The following is an 18538-nucleotide window of genomic DNA, read 5'->3' as shown; positions in this document are numbered from 1 at the left end:
TCCGCATTCCATAAAATAGCATCCAATTTGCCATCTGCTTTTTATTTCCAAAAAACATTGTTCCATCCTCAATTGACATACTGTCCAAAAATATAACATTAAACTGTCAACTGTCCAATTTTTATCAAAAGCTCAGGTTTCGAACAGCGATGTTGACGGACAGGTATTTAGAAGACATGATATATATGACCCACCACCACAGAAAGTCTATCCTTTGATCAAACTTGACAGCAGAAGGCACAGAACTGAACCAAGTGGGTTTAGCTTCTGCAGAATGGCCTTCCCCGAGCTGTACTGAAGACGTCAAGCCCTTGGCTTTGATCAAGAGATACTAGAGGAAAAGCCGTATGAGGCTAGATGTTACATTTGCTGTAGGAAGATTGCAGGAAGACACTGCACTCTCAGTGACTCAGTGCCCCTTTAACAAACCTTCTGAGAAAAGCACTTTAGAATCCATGCTAACATAATCTACAGCCACCCGAAGGGACATAAAGCTTGTGAAAATCACAAGTGTCACTGAGTCTGGGCGGCAACAAGGGGAAGGTTCCTCCAGTCCAGATATCAAGATGGTGGTGCCTGGAGGAGCATCTTAACTCAGGACTTTATGGACCTATTGAAAAGACCAGTGGGAACTCTACACCACATACTACGCAGTAAACTGGAACCTCCCTTAGTGACACTGATGGGATTCTGGACGACAGAGTGGTGGTACCAGGTACCGGACCTGCATGACAGGCTCAGCTGGTTGGGACTTGGAGAATCACTTTGTTTCCCTCCTCTTCTTGCCTTGTCCCACTGCAGATGACAAATGTGCTCAACACTGTTCTTGCCCAACCCCGGGCTGAGCTGAAATGCTCTTTCTTGTCTCTGAGCACTTTCTGAGACTCTCCTGCGCCCTAACTCATGTGTACGTCACACGCACACTGTCGGCAGTTGTTGGCTGGGGAGGCGGGGACCTCTGCAAGTGCCTTCTGCTAAATTCACTTACGAGCCCAAGGATGGCCAATTGCTGCTTTCTTTCCTCAGTGTCCCAAGAAGCTGTCCTCCACAAAGGTGGATCTGCTTGCCCAGCACTGAGACAATGAGAGGGTTGACTTCTTCTTTTGTCTTGAAATCAAGTAATTTTCAGCTAATCACACATTGGGCAGAGAGTTGGGGCACCAAGACGGCCCCTGGATAACTAGGAAATACCATCACCTCCCTGGGTGCTGCAGTTCAGGAAGGTTCCTGCTGAGCAATTGTACTCATCATGTGGTGGAAGGACCAAGGGCCCTGGTGCCTTTGGACTTGAATTTGAATCCCAGCCTTGCCGCCTATTAGCTGTGTGATCTCAGGCAAACTAGGCAACCTCTCTGGGTCACAGTTTCTTCATCTACTTACATTGGCAAGGCTTTAGTAAGGGCTACAAACTAATGCATCTCTTCAAGAATAGAGGGGACAGCGGAAAAGAAGGGAGGAGAGGAGAGAGCAAGACAGGTATGGATGGATTTTTTTCAATAAGAATGAAAAAAATCACATCTCCCTGTTGCTCCTCTGACTCTCAAAAACCTAACAGATGTACTTGATATTCAGTGTAAACAGTAGACCCAATCTTTTGACCTTCAATTTTGAATGTTTATTTCTCCTGGATCTTTTGTTCCTACTTTTACCTATTCCCAGGTCCTCATTTTAAAATTATATGTATAGTTCATTATTTTGTGTGTATTCTTTTTATTTATGTGAGTGGATGTTTTATATTTATTGAGCTTTGCTTGAGGCTTCAAGAATGCCTCAAATCTTTTATGAAACGAGAAGTGGTACACATTTAAATCGCTGTATTTAGAGAGGTTGTTGTGAACATCTTTGTGACACTATATAATACGTAAAGCGATCTTGCATCGTCTTATTTCACCCTCCAATGACCTTGTGAAATAGGCGTCATTAACTCCATTTCTGAGATGAGGAAACTCAGGCTCCGAGAGGACTTTTCTCAGATTACTTAACCTCTCCCCACGGGTCAGAATTTGACGTGCAACCCAAGTCTTTTGCATCCCAGCCCAGTGCTTTTTCTTCTGTCACCACGCTGCCTCTCCAGAGTCATTAGCCAATGCAAGTTTGCTGTTGGGTTTAACAAATGACACCAGTAACAACCGCGCACACTTTTGTGCACCTGCTACGTGCCAAGCATTTTACATGCACGATCTCATTTAGTGCCCAGCACAAGCTGATGATGTAGGCTACTATGTTATCCTTCCTCATCAACCATGAACTATGTGAAGGCAGGCGCCCCGAGGTCAAGGCCGGTACGGGGAGGACTTGGGATGGAAGCCCAGGTTAGCGGGACTCCAAAGCTCTCTCCCTCTTAACCACTACCCACGAAGTGCATGAGTTCTGTCACCACGTAACACTTCCTGAGGGCAGTGTTCAAAGGACTACGCGTACTTGTGATGTTACCGTGTGGCCGTGATAGAAGCAGACGGCATCAGCAGGCTATCCCTGCCTCGCTGACCTCTCCCCAGAAGAAAGCCAGCTGCAAGCGGGCAGTCAGATGGCCTAGCCACTCACCTGCCGCGGCTCATTAAAGTCTCAGGCCTCTGTGATGGCACTGAGATCTGTGAGAAAGGGTCACAATCACTGCCTTTATGCTCCAATTCATGCTTTCCTTTAGGGTCAACCTGTGCTCTGTGATTTTCTTAATATTCTCTTTGCTGCCGGCTTTAAGACCTTCACATAGATGGCAACAACAAAGCCCACTTTCTGGGTGCTGACCTATAGAAGCATTCTGGGACTGTTTCTGGAAGTATAATGATTACCTTGAAGTCTACGCTTTTTATCTTTTGGATTTATTCAGCTTTTGGAGGCTTTTACCTTAAGATATGCTTTTAGGTTACAATAAACAAAGCTAAATACTTCTGCAAATATTCAAAGAGGGAGTGTTGTTTTCATCTTGATATGTGTACCGATTCTTTTAATGTTCGTGGGATTAGTTTCTCTGCTGGCCGCCACCCCTCCCGACTGACGCTCCAGTTCCATCTCTGTTGCTATACCCCCAGCTCCTAGGAACACCTGAGACTCCATCTCGACCCCGAGCAGACGCCTGATGTTAGATAGCTCCACAGCTTCGTGAAGCCTTGGTTTTGTTTAGGTTCTTTTCAATCATAAAGGGAGGGTAATAATTACCCTTTCAACCTCTTGGGTTGTGAAGAAGACCTAATGAGACATTATATGTTAAAATGCTTTGAAAACCGTATGTTGCCATAAAAACGTTAAGATCACCGCTGTGGTCCCAGGTGCAGACTTCAGATAAAGGGCATGTGCTTAAGGAATATGCCAGCATTAATTACAAAGGCATTTGGGCCTGGAGCCTAATTATCTGGAAGAAGAGGAGAAAATTCTCTACCTCTGTCATTTTGCCTACCTCTCATGAATCACAGGCAATGATTTTGGAACTGAGGGTTTGATGACCAGCGTTTTATCATCACGATCAAGTCTGCAGAGATAGAGGAAGAGTAGGGTATTTTGAGTATGGCTTCTTATATAGTGACACTTTTCATTCTTCGAACAGGGGTTGGCAAAGTACAGCCAGGGGGCCAAAGCCAGCTCACCACCGACTGGTATACACAAGCTAAGCAAGGTTTTTACAACTTTAAATAATTGAAAGCAGGAGCAAAAGAAGTATATTTTGGGGCATGTGAAAATGACATGAAATTCAAATTTCAGCATTTATAAAACTTTGAATTTCACCAATACAAATTTTGTGAAAATTGGCTTTCTCTCTTGTTCTCTAAGTACCTCTGTATGCGCCAGTGTACTTGTTGGCCCACAAAACCTAACACATGTGCTATCTGGCCCTTTCCACAAAAAGTTTGCTATGCCTGTATTAAAGCTTTCATTCCAAAGCACTGAGGGGTCCTCATCGATCTGAATGCTGTGGCCATGCCGCCCAGGGACTGAATTGTGTGACTCTAAGGGAAACATGTTCCATACACAGAGAGAGCTGAGGCTAGGGACTGAAAGGGCAGAGCGCCCACTTAGGACTCTATCAGGAGGGGAATGACCAAACACAAGGAAAAGGGACAGAGAGGAGAAGAGAGCTGTAGAAAGCTAGCAGTGGAAAACACAGTCCCCTAGGAGAAGTGACCTTGGAGCAGTGACCCAGACGTGATGAGGCCCTGTGTGGTCTCAGCTTTCTCCCCACGGGCAGTCTGGACACTGGACGCAGCGGTGTCTATCCTATTGCTCTCTTCCATCACTGAGCAGTGGGTGTTGTACTGACAATGCTCGAGGGAGACAGAAGGGAGTTTGCCATGCCGACCACGCAGCACTTGGTGCCCCTAAACTGCACTGGTCTCTTCTCCGCCTCCCCACCCACCCCTGGCCCTCCTCTGTTCAGTTGCCCATCTTCCTCTCTCACCACCCTAGTTGCTCCCAGCCTCTGAGAACCAGCTGGCCATGTCAGTCTCCCTTGCTTGCCTTCCTCCCAGGCCTTTGGTTTTTCTCCTTTCCTGTGAAATTTAGCTTTGTCCGGGCCCATCCTGCATCCCCACACTCCCTGCTTAACTGCTGTGAAGTTACCAGCAAGATGCCTCCTTGGGGGAGGAGGTTATAAATGACCTCTGAGTTTTCCCAGGCTCACGGAACACTGGGGCGTGTGGTGATGCTGAGAGCGTCTCTGTTGGAGGTTGGGAAGCATTGGCAAGTGCTGCTGTCTCTATGGATTTCTCACACATGGGGAGACAGAGACATGGCTGAGGAAAATGGAGCCAGGCCCATGCCGGAAAAGATGAGATCAAAGCAAGAGGAAGTTTTTTCCTGGCACCTGCCAGACCCAGTGCATAGAGTCCTGGAAACACTAGAAGAGTGACCTCAGAAGAAACTATGGCTGTGCCAGGCTGGACAGAAACAAAACTGCTGTGGTCCCAGGGGTGTTTGCACCCCACGGCTACCCAATCATTGTCAGGGCTTTATCTAGTCTGCAGCTGGTATTTGCTACCGTGTTTTCCCGAAAATAAGACCGAGTCTTATATTAATTTTTGCTCCAAAAGACGCGTTAGGGCTTATGTTCAGGGGATGTCCTCCTGAAAAATCATGCTAGGGCTTATTTTCCGGTGAGGTCTTATTTTCAGGGAAACATGGTAGGTACATTGCACAGTGTGAGGACATCAATTAAGCTACTTAAGTGATGGACCTGGGAGAACTGAGGAAGTAGAGAAGATGTACAAGTCACCCAAGCTCCGTGCAGTTAATGACCTGGGTGAAGTCACTAAGGAACCCTCTGATCAAGGCTGCACACATTCCCACGGGGACCTGGGAGGACAACGGAGCCACCTGAGCAACCAAGGAAAGAATGTCACTGTAGACTTCCCGACAATCACCCTTTCCGGGGAATACGTTATTGTAAGAAAATGAAAGCTTATTTTGCCACCAAGTTACTTAAGCAGAAAAGAAATCTTAGTGAGTAAAATAACCCTGATTAGCACAGCACTACCAAGAAGCCTCAAGGGTCTGATTTCACAGCCCCGCTGGACTTTCTCTCCAGGCAGTTAAGCATTCGCAAGAAAATCCCTTCTCTTTATACGGCTTCTGCAACTGCATCGTTTTGTGAAACAATTTTTAAGAGGCAAAACACAATAAACTGCCACACTTTTATGTCTCTTATCTGAGATAGCTCTTGAAATTTCCAACTAATCTTTAACATGGTAATTTCTCCTCACTTCCAAGCCTCAACCATTAACTTTCTTTTTAAAAGGGGAGGGGGTACGGGGGGGGGGAGGGACAGACCTCCCTTGTGTTCCTCAGCAAGAGCGTGTGATTTGTAAGTTTCTAAAAATCCTTCCAGCCCTGATTATTTTGACAAAACTACTTAACACTTCAAGCAATGAACTGCAGGGCATAAAAGTATAATCTGCAGAGAAAACCTTAATCCTCTGTGGTAACCTATTTGAATCTCCTCAAACATATTGCGGTGTGTAGGCCTGGAGAATTAAGTCAATTGTTTGATCTGAGAAGAAAGGCAATTAGGGCTCTCTCTTGATCTTTCTGGTTGAATTCTAGTCAGGGGCAGCCACTGTTCTCAACAGCTCCATTTGAGATTATTAGAATAATAGAGGTGAGCATTAGAATCGCTACAGTTAAGGGGCTTGCTGCATTTTCATTATGAGTTGTTTTATCAGAGTTTCCAATCGTGATGAGTTAATACGCAACATACAAATGGTTAGCTAGCTGTGGTTTGTTTTTTGCGGGGTTTTTTTTCCCCTGAAACTTAATTTAAAACTTCTTCCTTAACCTGAAAAACATTTCAGCAGAAATGACAGAAAACTTTCAGAAGCAGCTATGTGGGTGATAAGACGGTTGTGTTCATTCACAGCTAGGTTTCTGGCAGATTTCGAAGGGAGGTCTCTTCAGAGGGGTGTCTCTGGGTCCACTGACAGTGCAAGACAGACGGAGTCGGGGTGGTCTTGTGAAACAACTGGGGGTTCTGCCCTTACTTACAGCAGCTCCCAATTTCTAAATAGAAGCAGCAATCTAGTTGGAGGTGGCAACTCGAGGCTGTTTATATAATACAATGATATGAAATTGAATAAAGATCATTTGTCCACAGCAAGGAATTTGGAGAGGGAGTTGCTGCCGGAGATTACGAGGCCGTTGAGTAAAGCCTGTCCCAAATCACCCATTGGTGGTGTCACTGATGACGAAGCCTTTCCCTGGGCTTCTGTGGCTCGATCTCATCTTCTAGAATAAAGCTCCTGGAGCTATACTTTGCTGCTGGTCCATTTATAGGAGCTCCCTACCTCTGAGAGGTGTGAGAGCCACAGCTTCCAGGGAGACAAGAGGAACTGCTTCCCGCTGGATCCCACTGGGCTCGTGCTATCCTATTCCAGCATCTTGTTCCACACCATGTGCAAGCGCAGGAGATGCGAGAGGACGCAGATTCTCCAGCCTCCAATGGGTCATTCATTCTCTTCGCCGTAGCCTGATTCCTGCAGGAGGGGTGCTGGGAGCACACTGGGAGTTCTGCTTTAGGGCCCCTGCAGCTTGTGGAAGGATGGCCAGGCGCAGCCTGGTAATGTTTACTCAGCTGACAGTGAGGGGGAGCCCACCAAGAGTCCCTGGGACAAAGATGATGGTCATGCCCACCAGGAGCTTAGTCTAGGGGGCGAGATGGGTGAGTCAAGGTACAGTAACAATACAGTGTCACAAATATGTCAGGAAAGAGCCCAAGGATATACACGTAGCCTAAATTTAAGTCCAAGGAAAGACTTGCAGGAGACAGTTCCTGAGCTGAGGCCCCCAAAATGAGTCAGAGATCATTAGCAAGGAGCTGGCCTAGTTCAAGCAGTGCAAAGTCCTGGAGCAGAGAGAAAGGAGAATGTGTTCAAGTATCTGTAACCTGTTGTGTAAGGCTGGGGTGTTGTGTGAGGGGGAGGGGCCAGCAGAAGAGGCGGGTGTCCAGTTGTGAGGGAATTTCATGCCGTTATAAGGAATTTGAGCTTTATCCTATAGGCAATGGGGAATTCATGAAACAGTTTAAACAGGACAGCAACACGATGAGATAAACTGTTTAGAAAGAGAATGGAAATGCATTTGAGTTCTATTGGTGCGTAACAAATGATCACACACTTAGCTGCTTAAAACAACATCTCTTGCCCAGCCAAGATGTCACAACCATGCACAAGAATGTGAGAACTGGCACTGTTGAAATAATTATTACTTGCGGTGGGGAGGGGAAAGAAACCCTGAAATATACATTTGCCGCAAATTTTGAACCTAAATCTAAAATCAAGTCTTTAGATCTAATACAGAGGATAAATAGTAGTGACACCACAAGAAACCAATGCATCATATCCAGAATGTGGGACGTTCTATGGAAAGACTGACTGGGATTGGAAATCAACTTATTAGGAAAAACGAGGGAGAAGTGGAGGAATGTTCTAGTTTAAAAGTGACTTGAGACATAAAAACTAAAAGCAATGTATGGATCCTGTTTGAATTATTACTTGGACAAACCAGCAGTACATTCAACTATGGGCTGGTGATTAGAAGTTGTTAAGGAGTTTTGATTATTTTATTAGGTGTTATAATGATCTTGTGGACAGCAAATACGTTTGACTTGAATAAGACATTTTGTCACAGGAAAGAGAGTCAAACGCCAGGGGAACTTACATCATTTCTCAAGGAGGTTCAGCTTCCTCTCATTCCCACCCTTCCCTCACGAGTGATTCACTCCCTCTGACCCTGCAGACGGCACCTTCGTGTACACAGACGTACGCATTTCATTTTCTCAATAGTGAGCTCCTGAGGACAGGACTCTTCTGGGCTTTTAATCTTCCATGCCCAGGATGTAGTAGATACTGCAAATATTAATAAATCTTAGAATGAATGTTCTCCAAGCCCCGCATTCATTAAGAATTTGCTTTATTTCATAGTTATATTTTAAAAGCGGTTCTCAAGTAGGGGTTCTCTACCAGGGGTCATATTGCAAAGTCTGGAGACCTTCAGTGGTCACAACTGGAGGAAGGGATGCTACGAGTTTAGTGCGCAGAGGCTAGGAATGCAACTACCATCCTCCAATGCACAGGACTGTCCCTCCTGTCCCCAACAAAGCAAGATCTGGCCCAGAACGTCAACAGCATCCTGCCCTGCCCCACGCCCTGTAGGTTCTACCTCCTACACATCTTTCAAATCTGTTCCGTGCCAGCACCCCCATTTCCACCCAGTTCCTTGTTTCAAGCCTTCATCACAACTCCCGTGGAATACCACAATAGGCTCCTAATCCATATTCTTACCACCTAATCCTCATGCTCCCTGGAAGGAAATGATGTCCTCCCCCATCTTGCAAACTCGGTCTCATCTTCAAGGTTCAGTTAACTCAGGTCTTAATCTGTGAAACCTTCCCAGTCTGGCCTACTTTCCGTCCCTCCCCGCCCAGTCTCGTTCAGAGGCCCTTTGTCTGTAGATGCACCGTCATTTAATTGTCCCCCCAAATAGACCTCAAGTGACTTGTGGTAAGGAACCTTCCTATTCAGCCTCCAAGAATAACAGCATTTAGCACAGTCGAATCAATGCATGAGTTTACAGTCTCACTGGCACCTCTCGTGATCAGAACTGGAATGTTGGGTTGGGTAAGAGGCAGGGTGGAAACTGCAGTCAGTGGCCTGCTGAGCTGCCTCTGTGGCTGGTTGCACAATTTGGATGCTGGCGTCGCAATTACTCTATAGAGCCAGTGGGGTTAATATGCTCTGAAGGTGTGTTTGAGGGATTCAATGCAAGAGGTTCTCTAGTGTCTTATGGACTTAATTTCTCCAGGTTTCAAGAGCCATTAAAATGAACAAAGAACCATAAAAGGGCCAGGATACTTAAGAGAGGAAAAGTCAAAGCCCAATGAAAAGTCCTGAGCATGTTGGCTTTGGCACTGTTTTGATGCACATGCGAGACTCATGAAATTCCTTGTTTAAAACGTTCACTTTCCCTTGCTTTTTTGGTTTTGCAGAAACAAACATTTTCAAAGACATTGGATGGATCCAGCATTCTTTCCCTTCCAGTCCCTTCCAGTCCTGCTATCTGTGGGGCGGTGGGGACAACCTTTTCTTACAGGTGCCATCTCATATCTCATATCTTTATGATTAACAAATTATGAAATTATGAAACCATAGAGAGGTCCTCTACGAGTGAGTGTGTGTGTGTGTGGGTGTGTGTGTGGTGTGTACGCACGCGCGTGCATGCTGACCCTTAACGATGTATATGACAGCATCGTCTATGACAGCAACACACTGCTTACAACCTACACATCTTTCATTAGTCAATAAATTATAGTCTATCCATAACTGACATGTAAGATATGTATTAATATGTAGCCGTCAATGTAAATGTGGGTTCAACACTGAGAGATATGCAAGATAGATTAATAAATACAAGTTAAAAATGAAAGGATATAGAAACCACATGTAAGGTACCCTATTGTTAAGGCAAACTTGAGTGCATGTGAATACGTGTGGATATATACTCAGATCCGACAACATAAAAACAAAAAAAATCTCTGGGTGATGAAATCATACCTGATTTATTTTACTGCTTATGCTTTCTACTTGCTCCACATTTCCAAAGTAACATTTGTTTCTTTCTTTTGCTAAAAAGTAACATATTCTCCAAAATTTTAACAATGTGCACGTAACATTTAATTGTTATACAAATAAGAAACCCTTCAGATACCCCAATAGCTCACTCTCTCGCTTCCCCATCTTAACTCAAATGATATCCTTTCAGGGAGATCTGCCCAACCACCTGATTGAAAACTGCACCCATCCTGCTTCCCTGCTTTATTTTTGGCCATCACCTAGATCACCATGTGACTTAACAAATGTTTTACTTCCTTGTCTATTGTGTATTCCTGCACTGGCACACGCGCTCCACTTCCTGAGGGCAGGGAGTTTTGTTCACTGCTCTAGCCCCAGAGCCTAGAACAGTGCCTGATACATAGTAGGCACTCACTATATATTTCTTAAAATAATGAATGAAAAGCCATTCATTTAAAAAAAAAAAGTCTGCTTTTATTAATAATAACCCAGAAGTGTTCAGTTTCAAATAACACTTTTTAAACAAAACCTAAACACACACACATAAAATTGAATACAATTTCAGGAGGTCCTGAGAGTTCCCTGAAATCTGTCCATAAAGTTCGTAAAGAGTCCACCGACCCCAGGGTGAGAACGTGATTTAAAGTGTCACGTGGCACAGAATCATGATTTCTCCCCTATTCTAATGATTCAAAGAAAATATGTAACTCAAATATCAGTAGTTCCCCCTCCCATTAGTCAGTTAAATGTTAAAGAGATTCCGTCTGCAGAAGATTCACTGCTTAGTGAGGGATAAGTTCAGTGTTTGCAGCTGAGAACTTGATAAACATCCAGAGGAAAGCTGTAAAACCTGGTTAATAATCCAGAGACTTCAAAAGTATAGCTGTTAGTAAAGAGTAGTTCAAACGGCTGGTAAAGTGAATTTTTCACTGGTCTGCTGAAAGTCTGGAATCATAATCTCAGACAGAGATAGGAAAATAAGATCCACTCCACATAAAATAAATTTTTAAAATTTTATTGTTTAAAGAAAAAAAAATGAAGGGAATACGCACATCCAGTAAAAGGAAGTTTTCCATTAAATAGAAGAGAAATCAAACACTTGGTAATAAAGACCATCCAGTTAAAAACAGAACGTTAGATCAGTGAAACAAGGACAGCAATTTGACTTTGTGTTTTATTTCAACTGGCACGCTTCATTCATTGTCTGTAGGAAAACTAGGCTAGGTCTCCACGGGCAACAGTCACAGTTATTAAGCAAGTAAATACGCTACCACTTCCGTGTCCTCCTTTATTTCTTTATGTCTTCAGTCTCATCTGGCTCTTTCTCTTGGTGCTCTCTTTCCCACCTCATTTCTTTTAACTCTTGTCTGTATTTCCGTTCAATGAACCGCTTCTGATGGGCCATCTGAGGAAAGTTATCTGACACGAGGAGATATATTTTATACTTAATAAAGGACAGTCACTAGTGCAAAGAATGATGCAAACCAAACATATACACAAACAAACACATACTCATATAAAATACATATAGCTGGATTTTGTAAGGCGAGAGAAAAAAGAATTGTTGGTTTTCTTCCCTTATTCTTTTATCATGCAGAAACACATTGGAGGGCTGGATCAGCACCCCTGATTCTAGATTTCAATGTATGGTGTGACCTTGAGTATAAAAGGCAGCAAGCCATACAGGAATGTTAACAAAAATACATGTGGCTTCAAAATGATTCCAGACAGGCGTTTTAACATAGTTCTCCTAGCAGGACGTGATTTTCAGGGAGAGAGCAAAGGGTATTGTAAAATGGAGTTCAAACAAAAACTTCAAACAAATAATAACATTACCGCACAATGAATGAACTAATCAGAAACAGTCTCAGAGACATAGAGGAAAAACTGAACGTTGCTAGATGGGAGTGGGCGGGAATGAGGTGGAAGGTGAGGGGATTAGAAAGCACAGTCGGTAACCACAAGATTGCCACGGGGATACGAAAGTCAGTTTGGGGAATATTATCAATAATGTTCTAAAGATTTTGTAGGGTATCCGATGGACACTTGTCTCGTTAGGGAGACCACCTCAGGGATGATGTAGATGCCTGATCACTGCACTGTACACCTGAAGCTGAAGCTGAACGATAATGAATGTCAACTATAATTTTATAATTATATATATACGTATATATATATTACACGATACACACTTAAAATCATTCCACCACTCCCTTACACTGCAAGAGTACAGTATAAGTATGTTTTACAGGCACACTTTTTTTTCACCTATTCTAGTATAATCATACTGCCATATCATTACCTTTCAAAAATATTTTAATGGCTGCAAAATATTACAACATTTGGATAAAACAAGGTTTGGTAAACTATTGCCTGTAGGCCAAATACAGCCCTCCCTACACTTCGGTAAATAAGGCATTACTGGAACACAGATACCCACTCATCTGCTACTGGCCGTGCTGGTGGGCGACCATGGCAGAGTTGAGACACTGTTGACAGAAACGGTATGGCTTGCAACTCCTAAGCATTTACTATCTTTACAGAAAATGTTTGCCAACCCCTGGGATATACCATGATTTATTTAAACATTTCCCTACTATCAAACATGCAGTTTGATTTACATATTTCTTTTTTGGCTATTTCAAATCAAGTTGTCACAATTACCATGGTATGTGATTTTTAGTTCCTAACTCCAATTACTTCCTTAGGTTTGACTCCTAGAAATGAAATCTCTGGGTCAAAGGAATGAACCAATTTTAGGGCCTGATACATGTGGCCAAAGCACTTTCCAGCCTTTTAAATGGTTCCCTCCTAACAGCATGTATGAGGGGGTCAGTCTCAGAACAGGCTACCACTCCAGTACGCTTTTATCATTGAAAGCAAACAAACACAAAACTGTTAAGATAACCTTTAACAATCTTATAGCAGAAAATGGAATCTCGCTTTTATTTCAGTATGTGATTGTGCATTTATATATAACAGATGACAAAGTTCCCCAACAGAGTCAAGGAAAAATCTCGGTGAAGATCCCACAGACCCTGGACGCTGGGTAGGGCTAGCTTCTGCCCCAGTGACTCCTCCCCCTGACCCCGCCCCCAGGCTCTGTGGTCTGCCGACCTGCACCTGGCTCTTGGCCCACTGGTCCTTCCTGGAATCTGCCCCATGGCTGAGGGTCCTGAACCTCTTCTCGTTCACCTGCCGGCATCTTGCTCTCTCCCACATGTAGCTGGTACTTGAAGCATAATCAAATTGCTCTGTCATGTTTTGCCCAGATTCTGCTGTGCAGCACGATACACCTCAGAAGAACAATCCCTTGCACTTCAGCCTTTAAAAAAGACTCTCTGCAGTTCCGTACATGGTCAATTACGTAGTAATTGGGGTTTCTTCAGCCCAGCCATCCCATTCTTGGGACTCTATCCCACAGAACTAAAAGCACCACTATACAGTCATCTACTGCTGGCAGTGATAAAAAACCAGAAACAAAATGCCTACCAATAATTTTTAAAAAGCAGACTAAAATACAACACATGCACAGCATGACCTATTACGCAGCCATTAAGAAAGAATGAATTGAAGCCACTATGACCTGCAAGGCTGCCTGGAATGTTAAAGAAAAGAGCAGCAAGAAAAGATGCACAGAAGTATAAATATTATCCCATTTTAATAAAACAACGGCCAAAAACTAAAGAGAAAGAAAACTTTGCATGCGTAACATTGTAGAAACTGATGAAATACATTTTAGAAATACATGGCAACGAATATACTGAGTGGTTCACATGGATTACTTGGGCTGAGAGTGTGACGCCACGCACGAAAGGAAAATGAACAGCAAAAAGCATTCGGGAATACTTTTTTTTTTTAATTATAAACCCATTTTATACATGTCTCACATTCTACTAAACTCTGTGTGAAGAATAATTATGAAGAAAAGAATATCACATTTTATCAGTACTTACCATTTTTCTATTTTCCATTTTCTTTCCATAAAACACTCATTACATTATGAACATATAATTATAGAAAAAGAGATAGGCTTACATTTTTCAAGCGCATCCATTGCTGCTCCCATTTCCGCTTGCTGAATGCTATTAAATAAAATAAAGGTAAGATACACTTTAATTTAAAGATTGTTTTTTCAAAAACAAATGGTATGGCTACAAATTATTCAGACTGATTTTCATGTTTGGTACATAAAATTTTATCTGATTACTTCTACTGTCACATACCGAATTGCAGAGATAGGAATATACCCAAGGGCATGCAGAAATTTCATTTATTTGCACAAAGCCTATTTAAGTTAATCGTTCCACACTTTTAATACTGCAATAAAATGCCTTCCATTTATATTACATTTGAAGTATTTTATATTTAAATTTGAATATCCTCAGTGTAAACTTTAAACAGGTAAAGAGTAAAAAATATATGTATAGACAGACTTCCAATCATTTCTCCGTTTAAGATATATTTGGAGGGTTCAAAGAAAGGTGACAACAGACATAATTCTTTTTACCTGAAGATATTAGCATGTCCACAAAGCTCAAGTATCAATAAAAGACCAAATGTCTAAAGGCTGTTGCATGCACAAAGCGTTTCATAAAATGCTCGCAGCAACGCTGGGTACTCTGCCAGGTAACTAAAACTGGACAGCCCTTACCTGTGCACCAGGTAATGTGGTTTCCTCAAGGTAGCCAAAGCCCTTTGTGCGATAGTGTACTCACTATCCAAGGCCAATTCTCACATTTGGGACTGGGCTTAGAGTGGGCACTGATCCTTGGAATTCACTTTGCTATTATCCTCGAACATTCTATACTCTAAGTTAAAAAAAACAGACTGCGGACTTGGGAAATACCAAGGAGGGATTTCTCGGACACAGGGGACGTCCATTTGAGGACATTAAAAGTATCTTCTTCTCATACCTTGGTCCTTTCCCACAGCCTATTCTTTCTCCCTTGAAGTAAACAGCCACAGTGTAGGTTCTAGCATGGGATGGCCCCACAGTCTGCAGAGTCCTGAAAGGGAAAGGAAAGATTAATTGTGCTAACGTGTTATTTCATTGTTATTGCTACTATGTAACTCCATGAAAAACCAGGTACTTATTGCTCAGACATAGGAAGGTAAAAACAGCAAGAAAATTAAAGGAGTAAGTTTTTGATTTGCTAACCTGACAAAGAAAGCTTTTGAAATAGAAACACTTTTTAATTGTAACACTGGATTTATATATATTTTTCCCAAAGCATTATAAATAGTATCTGCAGTCTAACCGTGAAGTGTAAAATATTTTTAAACAATTTGAAAGTGTGCATATTCCAAGTATGATAAAATGAACAAACTTTTATCAGTGAAAAGTTAACTATTTCAATCTGATCATTGTTTTTCAGTGCTAATCATAGCTAAAAATCATAAATGTTTGGGTAATACATCTCAAGCCACATCTGAATGGTATTACATCTTTTATGAATTCTTTCTAATGTCTGTTATCTTATCAGAAAGATCACAAAATACATTTAATGTCTGAAACTTCTGAGATCATTTCAAAGGTATGCTATAATGCTGAGTACACAACACAACTGCCGAAAAACAAAACTCCAGGTACACTGGATTTTAATGATGCGGTGCAGATTTCAAACGAGGTAAAACTGATAACTTCATGGAAAAGGGAAATTAAAAGTAGCCAACGAAGATAATGGAATGAACACAGTAATCCTGAAAAAACTATGTAAAACAACCCCTTCATCTTGATGAAAAAGAACAAGCTCATTGTGTGCTTTCATTTGAACGATTTATGAGAAGGGAGCAGAATCATTTCCTCTGTGTTTATACTCTCCATGGGATGAAAGCACACGGGTGGCTTCTTTAAGGTAACACTTATTATAGTAATCATGCCTACATTATGAGAAGTTTATCGTCCTCATTTTATTTATTGAACCTTAATTATCACTTTGATGAGGAAATACTTTGAGTCTTTCAAGTAATACAGTTGGGATATTCATTATGCTTATTAGCAACACAGTAAAGTACTACTTCTAAACATTTGAGGTTCTTTTTCCCAAAAAAGGAAACATTGTTTAGCAGTGACAGCTTCTTGGGACAATTCATGAGTAGCTTGCTGTGGGGTAACACAACCTTCCCTTGGCCTCAGTTTTTCTTTTAGTGAAAAAGCCTGTATCATGTTGTGACTATTAATAAAAACACAAAAAAGGATTTAAAATTCTTGGCTGCTACTCTGGTATTTTTCCTGGAATATTCTGAAATTTAAGAAAATCCACAGGAAGGGGGCTTTTATTCCCTATAGGACACTCACACAAATGGGTGTGCTTACAACAGTGTGTGCAAAGACAAGGGGTAAACCAGTCTTGAAATGAGATTTTTAAACATCCTTCAAAACACATCTCCAGGCAACACCTTGGGAGGCAACCTACCCATTTTGATAATTCTTCCTTTTTGTAATTCCTCTTTGAAATCACTTTCTGAATCAATGTGTGAGTGTCTCAAGATAATTACTTCAGAATCAAACCTCCTGTTTTCATCAAAGCTAGTGTCCTGTGTATAGTGACCTGCATTCCTTTTGAATGATTTTTGGCTACCACTCAAAGAATAAAGATTTATCACTAAAGATATTCAAAACTACGCAGCAGCTTTTGATGCGCATTCTGAGAAGAGAAGTTCCGAATAGCTGAATGACACAGCAGCAGTAAAGAACTGCCCTGTTTCTGCCAGTGAGCGCCTGAGAGAGAGAGAGCACATCCGTCAGGCAACAGAGACAGAGGCCAACAGGACTGTGTGGGGGGGGGGGGGGGGGGAGCGGGGGTAGGGGAGAGTGACAGAGAGAGACACCCAAATACTGTTCCAAATTAAGCCTACACAATCTTCTAGTCACACAGCAGAGGTTACGAGAAATAAGACAAATACAAAAACATGTATAAAAGTGTTCCATCTGAATTGTTCTTATCTTGGTCTCCTAATCTCAGGATGTCTTCCTCACAGGATGTAGTTCTCAGAGCATTCTAGGGATGGGAGACAGCCTAGATAATCAAGTGTGATCCACGTACTTAGAGCTAAGAGACAGAAAGGCCCAGAGTCAGGAAGTCTTCACCCAGGTGCCCAGACACGCTGACCCCACAGTGGTCAGTTCCTCCTCCAGAAGCCAGAGCATCACCTCTAAGCTTGGCCAAGCCGATGGGCTGTGGGCAGTGAGTACTCACTTGTACAGAGGAATGTCGGGCTCTTTTCCTTCTGTCCTAAGTGTCAAGCAGCACTGCTGAAGCTGGGATTTGGGGTCGTTCCAATCCTGATTCAGAATGAACTCCTGTAGCAAGTACCCAAAAAGCAGTCAGTAATGGGTTCTGGGATCACCAAGCATAAAGCATATAACCAAAGTAAAATTTATATAAGCTTACTTTTAATCGTGGAAAGAAACAAACATTCATGAAAGTGTGAACATACTCCAAATCCTTGTCAATGTATAGTGCCGCGATAAACGCTGAAAAAGAGAACATTTAAAAATAAACCACAATGTGCTGCCATTTACCAGAAAGAGGAAGAGACCTAGACTTTTAAGAAACTCCTTAATAACTTAATAAGTTATTCAACTTCCAGGCCCTCTTTACTTTTTAGCATTACCATTTCATCCTTCTTGAAACAACAGCTACTCGGTCACTAATATGAGAGGCAGTAATATAGATGTGTGATTCAGATGCAAAATCATAGAGTACAAAGACCAAATTACATGGTCATTTAGCCCTCCGGTTACGGGCTAAATGACTAGCTAGTTAAAACGATACACAAAATGCTATTCTATAGCAGAGAAAGAATGATATCTGGGAATATAACCATGTCAACATCATATAAATCAAAATAAAACTTGAAGATCACATATGATATCAGAATGAGTTACAGCTTTGGGGCCTGCCATTCTCAACACCCATCTTGATATCACCCATTTACAATGGCATGTGTTACATTTCATGAACAGAAATGAGACAATTCATAGAGTCAACTGGCCTACACAGAGAAAAATGTAATACTGGGTAGCATGACAATGTAACAACATACCCAACTTTGAATTAATAAATGGTAACCCCAAAGACAACATCATTAAAAGGTACCTTAACCAAATAAACAAACAACAACTTTTTAAAAAGAGATTCTTTTAGGTCTCTTGGTCAGAGTGCCTCTGGTCTTTGTAAATGAGCTAATTTTGCATAATAGACTTTAATATTTGTATATAATTCCAACTGTCAAAAATACCCTAACATTAAAACGTTGCCCCAGTGAATAACCCACTTATTTTAAAGTAGCACCACAAACAATAAAATTATGTGTATAATCCTTTAGTTAGTTATAACAGGATTACTTATAAAGCTACCAGACCATCCAGAAAGTACAAATGAGACTTATACATAGCTTTGAGCTCATTTGAAACAATGGATAATAGTTTTAGTATTTAATATAAATTCTTCTTCATTCTTTTAGGTCCCTAATAAAGG

At 41.9% G+C, this 18538-nt stretch overlaps 1 protein-coding gene across 7 annotated transcripts in view; it reads right to left on the bottom strand.

The window, feature by feature from the left end:
• Nucleotides 1-10507: 10507 nt before the first annotated feature.
• Nucleotides 10508-18538, bottom strand: part of DROSHA (drosha ribonuclease III) — a 110748-nt gene continuing 102717 nt past the window's right edge. For 5 of the 7 annotated variants that reach the window (XM_081054582.1, XM_081054586.1, XM_081054587.1 and 2 more), the window contains 5 exons: nt 17450-17532; nt 17255-17358; nt 14969-15061; nt 14091-14137; nt 10508-11471 (listed from right to left, as the gene is read on the bottom strand). In XM_081054582.1, coding sequence (XP_080910708.1) covers nt 11341-11471; nt 14091-14137; nt 14969-15061; nt 17255-17358; nt 17450-17532 — 458 coding nt within the window. In that variant the 3' untranslated portion in view covers nt 10508-11340. The remainder of the gene's footprint in view (nt 11472-14090; nt 14138-14968; nt 15062-17254; nt 17359-17449; nt 17533-18538) is intronic. The other 2 variants (XM_081054584.1, XM_081054585.1) reach the window with 1 other exon arrangement.

This window comes from Rhinolophus hipposideros, assembly GCF_964194185.1.
Source record: "Rhinolophus hipposideros genome assembly, chromosome: 7".
NCBI lineage: Eukaryota > Metazoa > Chordata > Mammalia > Chiroptera > Rhinolophidae > Rhinolophus > Rhinolophus hipposideros.
The sequence above is the reverse complement of the archived record's forward strand: the minus strand, read 5'-3'. Positions and strand labels throughout refer to the sequence as shown.